General features: G+C 46.9%; 1 protein-coding gene across 1 annotated transcript; it reads left to right on the top strand.

Moving 5' to 3' along the window:
* The first annotated feature begins 5,483 nt into the window (after positions 1-5,483).
* On the top strand, positions 5,484-6,354 carry LOC125508019 (dirigent protein 1-like). The gene has a single exon (XM_048672564.1). The coding sequence runs from the start codon at positions 5,504-5,506 to the stop codon at positions 6,104-6,106; it is 603 nt and encodes a 200-aa protein (XP_048528521.1). The 5' UTR covers positions 5,484-5,503; the 3' UTR covers positions 6,107-6,354.
* The last annotated feature ends 3,042 nt before the right edge of the window (positions 6,355-9,396 follow it).

Raw genomic sequence — 9,396 nt, forward strand, 5'->3', positions numbered from 1 at the left:
TTGAAGTTATCTTATCGGATTGAGTCTTTAAGGATTTTAGAACACTTGATGTATGTCTTGCATGTGCTTATCTGTGGTGACAATGGGATATTCATGTGATCCACTTAATGTATGTTTTGGTGATCAACTTGCAAGTTCCGTGACCTCGTGAACTTATGCATAGGGGTTGGCACACGTTTTTGTCTTGACTCTCCGGTAGAAACTTTGGGGCACTCTTTGAAGTTCTTTGTGTTGGCTGAATAGATGAATCCGAGATTGTGTGATGCATATCGTATAATCATACCCACGGATACTTAAGGTGACATTGGAGTATCTAGGTGACATTAGGGTTTTGGTTGATTTGTGTCTTAAGGTGTTATTCTAGTAAGAAATCTAGGATAGATCGAACGGAAAGAATAGCTTCGTGTTATTTTACTACGGACTCCTGAATAGATCGATCAGAAAGGATAACTTTGAGGTGGTTTTGTACCCTACAATAATCTCTTCATTTGTTCTCCGCTATTAGTGACTTTGGAGTGACTCTTTGTTGCATGTTGAGGGATAGTTATATGATCCAATTATGTTATTATTGTTGAGAGAACTTGCAGTAGTGAAAGTATGAACCCTAGGCCTTGTTTCAACGCATTGCAATACCGTTTTCGCTCACTTTTATCCTTAGTTACCTTGCTGTTTTTATATTTTCAGATTACAAAAACCTATATCTACCATCCATATTGCACTTCTATCACCATCTCTTCGCCGAACTAGTGCACCTATACAATTTACCATTGTATTGGGTGTGTTGGGGACACAAGAGACTCTATGTTATTTGGTTGCAGGGTTGTTTGAGAGAGACCATCTTCATCCTACGCCTTCCACGAATTGATAAACCTTAGGTCATCCACTTGAGGAAAATTTGCTACTGTCCTACAAACCTCTGCACTTGGAGGCCCAACAACGTCTACAAGAAGAAGGTTGTGTAGTAGACATCAGCCCCCTGTTCGCCCCGCTCGCCGCAGCCCACAACCGCCGCGCCCGGCGCCCGCTGTCCGGCACGCTGACCCGCGCCGGCTCCGCCCAACCACGCCCGCCGTCCGTCCCGCCCCGTCTCTGCCCGCTGGCCGCGCCCCATCCCTGCGCCTCGCCCAGCCTCCCCGCGGCCGCCGCCCTGCGTCCGCCTTTGCCTGCTGCGGCCAGCCAGCGAGCCCCGCTGAGGCCATGGCCTTGCCCCGGCGACCTCCACCTGGGCCCCGGGTTCACCCACTCGGGCGCTCGCACCCAGCGCCCGGTGCCCGCTAACCGCCCCTGTGGCTTGGCCTTTGGGCCACTGCCCAATGGGGCCCCCAGCCCCCTTTTTCAAAAAAAGAAAAGGATTTAAAAAATAATAATTAATTAATTGGGTAATTGATTAACTTAATTAACCTTGCTTAATTAGCCCAATAAACTAGATTAGTCTAATTAAACCAGCTTAATTAGTTCAATCCATGACAAATGGGCCCCACTGCCCTCTTTGACTGGTCAGCGGTCAGAGTTGACCACTGATGTCATGACGGCGCCATGCTGTCGCAATAAGTCCATTTTTGAATTAAAGATAATTGCAGAAATCATTTAAAACTTTGGAAAACCATAGAAAAATATCTGTAACTCGGATGAAAATACTTCATACATGAAAGTTGCTCAGAACGACGAGACAAATCCGGATACGTAGCCCATTCGTCCTCCACACATCCCTAGCATAGTGAACACGCAACTTTTCCCCTCCGGTTCATCTGCCCGAAAACGCGAAACTCCGGGGATACTTTCCCGGATGTCCCCCCCCCCTTCGCCGGTATCACCTCCTACTGCGTTAGGACACACCTGGCACCGTTACTTGTTATGTCATGCATCGATATGCATCTGTTTGTATTGTATTCATTGTTTCTTCCCCCTCTTCTCTCTGGTAGACTACGAGACTGACGCCGCTGCCGGTGCCCCGATCGACTACTGTGTTGACGACCCCTCCTTCTTGCCAGAGCAACCAGGCAAGCCCCCCCCCCTTGATCACCAGATATCACCTATTCTTCTCTCTACTGCTTGCATTTGAGTAGTGTAGCATGTTACTACTTTCCGTTAATCCTATCCTGATGCATAGCCTGTCTTTGCTACTACTGTTGTTACCTTTACCTGCAATCCTAAATGCTTAGTATAGGATGCTAGTATTCCATAAGTGGCCCTACATTCTTGTCCGTCTGCCATGCTATACTTCGGGCTGTGATCACTTAGGAGGTGATCACGGGTATATACTTATTACATAATACATGATATATGTGGTGACTAAAGTTGGGTCGGCTCGTAGAGTACCCGCGAGTGATTCACGGATTGGGACCGAAAGGACGTTTGTCCCGATAGCCCTCTGAGTGGATCTTTGTGGCGGAGCGACAGGGCAGGTTGAGACCACCTAGGAGAGAGGTGGGCCTGGCCCTAGTCGGTGTCTGTGGTTACTTCAATTAACACGCTTAACGAGATCTTGGTATTTGATCTGAGTCTGGTCAATGGATATACGCACTAACCAACTACGCGGGAACAGTTATGGGCACTCGACTTCGTGGTATCAGCCGAAGCCTTCTTGACGTCAGTGACTAAGCGGCGCCCGCCGGATTGAACTGGAATGTCTGCTCTTGTATTAGGGAGGCTAGGTCTGCTTCCGGTCGCCCACGCAACATGCAGGTGTGCAATGGGTGATGGGCCCAGACCCCTGCGCCATAGGATTTAGACCGACGTGCTGACCTCTCTGTTGTGCCTAGGTGGGGCTGCGATGTGTTGATCTTTCGAGGCCAGGCATGACCCAGGAAACTGTGTCCGGCCAAAGGGGATCGAGCGTGTTGGGAAATGTGGTGCACCCCTGCAGGGAAATTTATCTATTCAAATAGCCGTGTCCCTCGGTAAAAGGACGAACCGGAGTTGTACCTTGACCTTATGACAACTAGAACCGGATACTTAATAAAATACACCCTTCCAAGTGCCAGATACAACCCGGTGATCGCTCTATCACAGGCGGGCGAGGGGAGGATCGCCGGGTAGGATTATGTTATGCGATGATACTTGGTTAACTTACCATCTACTCTCTTCTACTACTTCAAGATGGAGGCTGCCAGAAGCGTAGTCCTCGATAGGACTAGCTATCCCCCTCTTATTCTGGCATTCTGCAGTTCAGTCCACAGATACTACCCATTTCATTGATACAAATGCATATGTAGTGTAGATCCTTACTTGCGAGTACTTTGGATGAGTACTCGCGGTTGCTTTGCTACTTCTTTTTCCCCCTTTCCCGGTTATTGCGGTCATATGATGGAGTCCAGGAGCTAGAGGATCTCGAGGATGATTCTACATGGAGTTCGGCTTCAAGGAGTAGTTAGGAGGTCCCAGGCAGGAGGCCTTGCCTTTTCGATCGTTGATATTTTTGTGCTAGCCTTCTTAAGGCAGACTTGTTTAACTTGTGTTTGTACTCAGATATTGTTGTTTCCACTGACTCTTGTGTATTCGAGCTTATGTATTCGAGCCCACGAGGCCCCTGGCTTGTAATATAAAGCTTGTATTATTTTAATTTGTGTCTAGAGTTGTGTTGTGATATCTTCCCGTGGGTCCTTGATCTTGACCGTACACATTTGCGTGTATGATTAGTGTACGATTGAATCGGGGGCGTCACACACCTCCTGCCATGTTAAACAACATTTAAAATTGTTGAGTACCTAAACGAGATTGAACTAAATGATCAATGTGGAGTTTCGTCAATATGCAACTCGTTGCATATTGAGCTTCACTTAATGTGTAGTATTTGGTTGTTGCATCTTGCCATGACTCATTAAACCAGGCATGCCTCATACTTGGTTGTGCATCATGCCATGATTATGCTATGTTTGTTTACCATGTCATTTGCTTCTTTCCGTTTGTGCTTCTTCTCGATAGTTCCCGGTAACGTTGCGAGTGTGCAGATTCGTTCGACCACGCTTGTTTGACTGCTTCATTGATTCGATCTTCTTCCAAGCGGGATTTCAAGCAAGATGATCATTATCTTGGATATCACTACTATCTTTGCTTGCTAGTTGTCTCATTGCTATCGTTTGGTCTTGATACCCACCACTTGTTTGTCAACCTTCAAACTGCATGATAAGCCTCTAACTTTCACCATCCTAGCAAATCATTGTTTGTCTATGTTACCGTTTTGCTCAGCCTTTCTTATAGCGTTGCTAGTTGCAGGTGCAGTGCAGGTTGTTCCATATTGGGACATGGATATCATGAGATATCACAATATCTCTTATTTAATTAATGCATCAATATATTTGGTAAAGGGTGGAAGGCTCGATGTTTTGCTTGGTGCTTTGTTCTACCCTTGCTGTCCTAATTTCCGTAATACAAGTGTTATGTTCCTTAGTGAGCACTCCTAACACATTTGGGGTTTTCTAGGGACCCCCTTGATAATTTGTCTTTAAATAAAACTCTTCCAGCAAGGCCCAATTTTGATTTTAAAATTTACCAACATTATAATCCTAATAATTAATTAAAGCATGCATAGGGCGTCATGAACACGCGGATTCCTAATTCCACATAAGCAGGTGGGCCAGTGCTGGTCCAAACTAGAGCAGCTTGCGGCGCCGCCTGGGGCAAGTCGTGGACTTGGTCGCTGCAACCATAGCTCATCAGACCTGTCCTGAGGATGAGATGCGCGGCTCCTATCGGGATCGTCGACACCTCGGGAGGTCTTGTTGGATTTTTTTTACCTGTGTGACGGGCAGTCCACAATGCCCGCCATTGCAAACTTTTGGAATTTTGAACGTTTTTGGCGCGAGTTGTCGAAGGACCACCGGTTACTGATAAAGCAATGGCAGGCGTTCCATACCGACCGCCACTACTGTTTTTCACCCTGTGGGGATCTTGAGAAGAGTTTACTTGTGGCAGGTCCTAAATATTGCCCGCCGCTACTATGCTTAAAGCACTGTTGGGTACTATTTTGTACCCGCCAGTGCTACTTTTCTAAAATAGTAGTGGTGAGTAATATGTAGCGCTCGCCACTCATCTGAGGTCATTTATACTCCTTTTTTCAGTAGTGCATGTCTCCCTGATTAGAAAATACATAATTTTAAATTGATAGAATAATAGACCGATTCCAATACTCGATTTATTATAGTAATTATAGCCATGTTCATCACAAAAAGGTGATGTCTTTCAAATTTAGGTCATGTAATCGATTTTTCCTCTTTACAGAAATTAACCCTAACCCTATCGTGTCAAAAGGCGGACAATGTGGGACTGCTGCAGACCTATCATGGTTGGTGTCCACCATTTTTGGTGCCAAAAGGAGGACAATGCGGCACTATTACTCCACCAGCTACAACTCACCTACTTTTGCTGTTTGGTGTTCACGGATGCCACTGCAACTACCGTACCACGTGCGGCAGCATCCCTATTATCATCAGCTGGCGATACCTAAACCAGCAACAACCGCCAAAACAAAACTTGCCTCTTTTGTGTGTGTGTGTATATATATATGCGGAGCATATGCAAGGCTCACATAGACAAATCCATTCTAAATCCAAATCTCACATCACTAGTTATCACCATGACGGCGACCACATTCTGCCTTCTTGCCGCCGTTCTCGCTGCCACCACCGGGACGCTGGTTGCCGGCGCCGGGGACGACGGCACAACGCACATCCGCCTCTACATCCACGAGACATTCTCTGGCGCCAACGCCACTGCGGTCCATGTCACGGACTCCCCGCTCGGGGGCAACTCCACGTACGGCACGCTCAGCGTCTTCGACGACGAGCTCCGTCAAGGGTCCGACGCGGCGTCGCAGCTCGTCGGCCGCGCCCAGGGGATCACCATGCAGGCCGACCTGCAGGACTCCGGGGTGTTCTCCACGCTCCTCACCGTGGTGTTCACGAACGGGGGCTATAAGGGCAGCACCCTGGTGCTGGGCGGCCGCGTCGACTTCGGCCCGGACGGGAAGGCGGCGGCGGAGCGGGCCGTGGTCGGTGGCACGGGCAGGTTCCGGCTGGCGAGGGGGTACAGCCTGATGAGCAAGTTCGGCGCCACGTCGAGCACCGCCGTCTTAAAGTTGGACCTCTATGTCAAGACGGACGTTTGATCGTGTGAAGCTGTGGTGTGTTCTGCTGTTCGTCCTACAACGAGGTTGTGCTTGCGCTTCTTTTTTTTTTTTTGCATGGTTGTGCTTGTGCTTGAGAGGGCTGTGCTGTTGTGTGTTTAAATTTTACGAAACCGGGCGTGTTTATACTGTATTTTTTCGTTAAACAAACTTGTACTATGTTGCAAGTTGTGTTGGTCATTGTTGCAGACTCGAACTTCTATGTTCACAAATAAATGACGCTTTCGATATTGGCACCATCTTAGAAATGTCATTTAACCACTAGTTTTTGTTGCAACATATGAACAAAACCTAACACAATTATGATATTTTAAAGATCCCCTCCAAAAATAATATTCTGGAAATGTACTTATGAAGGCAAATTCATGCCTAAGATTTTCTTTTAATATTTCAACCAAAATATACAAATAGATATGGAAAACACTTATCATCACCCGACAGATCGCAGCGGTCGCGTCCGCCACCTTCCCTGCATGACAGCATGACAGACGTCCAAGTGAGGGCCCGCATACCATCCTTCGTTGAATGCGCTTCTGCAACAAGGGCTATGCTTCCGAAATATATGCGATACTGCAATGGTCTATGATGGGTCAATGTTCTGCAATAAAATTACTCTTGCAGAAAATTTCTACAACAACGACCTTAGTTGCAAAAAAAATTACAAAAAAACCTCAGTTGCAAAAAAAATTGCAAAAAAACAACGGTTGCAAAAAAAAATCTGCAACAAGACTTGTGTTGCAGAAATAATTCTGCAACAAGACATGTGTTTTAATGATGGAGACGCGCTCGGCCGCTCGATGCGGCAGATCTGACGGCTCACGACCCGGCTAATCTTGCGCGTACCACGCCCCAATAGATATAGACTTTAGCGAACACACTAGGGTGCATCAAGAGAACCATGTCGAAGCAGCTTACAAAAAGACCCATAACTTCCGAAGAAGGGGTGCTCACTTATCTTTTGATTAGGAAACTGACACGGAGCAGGGTTAGTGACTGTTTATTAAAAACACAGATCTATGTGATCCTAAAAAAAAATCTATGCTAAATGGTAACATGGTACTGCTGATTTTTTTCATATAGAAAGAAGCAAAGTGTATCAACATTCAATATTTCTTGCCCTACTATAGGCCTAACTACCTGACATTGGGTCTAGTGTGAGTAGGATCACTTATAGCCGTGGTCACAAGTTTTAAGAGAAATGGTCTCTTTTGATGGGCATTTTGTAGATGATGGTTCATACCGCAAACAATGCCTTCTTGATAACCCTAACATCATCGGTTATCTATTAAGCATGGACCCATGTTCATCCAAATATTTTTTTGGAAATGGACGAGGACCCCGGCCTCTGCATCTGGATAATGCATACAATCACTTTATTAATTATTCACACAAGACCTTACAAAGTCATATAACTGTAAGACTAAAGCCACCGTTTAGGCAACATCTGTCGCTACTCCTATCTAGTTGATGTAGGGTTGCTGATAGTCTGGGTCTAATACCAAACAGACCTCACAGTCAAACCTAACATCTAAGACCTGAGGTCCCAATCAGGACGCCTACCGGGTATGGGGCACCAACCAGTCCGGCGCATTCCTCAACCAGGACGCCTGCTAGTTATGAGGCCGTCGCAGCCACCTGCCACCAATCCATCTTTAGTGTTGTACTGCTGCATCTACCTTGCTCGATCTAGCTGCCGTCGACGCCACCACGACGCCAGACAACGCCACCATCCTGCGCTCGTCTATCATCACATGCCCACCGGCGAGACCCCGCTGCTCCATGCCACTAAGACCCGTCGTTGTCGACGTGCCAGATGCCACGCCGCTCCTCCGACGCGAAACACCACCTGCTGCCACTAGTCCCATCCCCTCCGCCTGCAGTTTCTCAAACCGAGCACCCAAACGCCCTAGGCGGTGCCTCCAAGAAGGGCACGACACACATAGTGCCGCCGCCGCCCAATCTAAGGAGATTTAGGATTTTCACCCGGGCATGGGGTCGGGGTGGAGGGCAGGGACCTCGACGGCGCCTGCAAGTAGGAGAACAGTGACCCTGGTCGTCGCCATCGTCGGGATGAACGAGTCATCCAGAGTTTCCTCTAGTTCGATCTAAGCTCTACCAGCCCCCGCAATGAAGGAAATATGCCCTAGAGGCAATAATAAAGTTATTATTTATTTCCTTATAATCATGATAAATGTTTATTATTCATGCTAGAATTGTATTAACCGGAAACATAATACATGTGTGAATACATAGACAAACAAAGTGTCGCTAGTATGCCTCTACTTGACTAGCTCGTTAATCAAAGATGGTTATGTTTCCTAACCATGAACAATGAGTTGTTATTTGATTAACGAGGTCACATCATTAGTTGAATGATCTGATTGACATGACCCATTCCATTAGCTTAGCACCCGATCGTTTAGTATGTTGCTATTGCTTTCTTCATGACTTATACATGTTCCTATGACTATGAGATTATGCAACTCCCGTTTGCCGGAGGAACACTTTGTGTGCTACCAAACGTCACAACGTAACTGGGTGATTATAAAGGAGCTCTACAGGTGTCTCCAAAGGTAGATGTTGGGTTGGCGTATTTCGAGATTAGGATTTGTCACTCCGATTGTCGGAGAGGTATCTCTGGGCCCTCTCGGTAATACACATCACATAAGCCTTGCAAGCATTACAACTAATATGTTAGTTGTAAGATGATGTATTACGGAACGAGTAAAGAGACTTGCCGGTAACGAGATTGAACTAGGTATTGGATACCGACGATCGAATCTCGGGCAAGTAACATGACCGATGACAAAGGGAACAACGTATGTTGTTATGCCGGTCTGACCGATAAAGATCTTCGTAGAATATGTAGGAGCCAATATGGGCATCCAGGTCCCGCTATTGGTTATTGACCGGAGACGTGTCTCGGTCATGTCTACATTGTTCTCGAACCCGTAGGGTCCGCACGCTTAAGGTTACGATGACAGTTTCATTATGAGTTTATGCATTTTGATGTACCGAAGGTTGTTCGGAGTCCCGGATGTGATCACGGACATGACGAGGAGTCTCGAAATGGTCGAGACGTAAAGATTGATATATTGGAAGCCTATATTTGGATATTGGAAGTGTTCCGGGTGAAATCGGGATTTTACCGGGTTAGCCGGGAGGTTACCGGAACCCCCCGGCCAGCCATATGGGCCTTCATGGGCATTAGTGGAAAGGTGAAAGGGCTGCCCACAAGGGCTGCGCGCCTCCCCCCCTCCCCTAGTCCTATT

The sequence above is a fragment of the Triticum urartu genome, chromosome 5 (genome assembly GCF_003073215.2).
Source record: "Triticum urartu cultivar G1812 chromosome 5, Tu2.1, whole genome shotgun sequence".
Lineage (NCBI taxonomy): Eukaryota > Viridiplantae > Streptophyta > Magnoliopsida > Poales > Poaceae > Triticum > Triticum urartu.

What these genes read in the sequence shown, in the direction of transcription:
- LOC125508019 (XM_048672564.1), top strand. Translation starts at nt 5,504, where the DNA reads ATGCGGAGCATATGCAAGGCTCACATAGACAAATCCATTCTAAATCCA.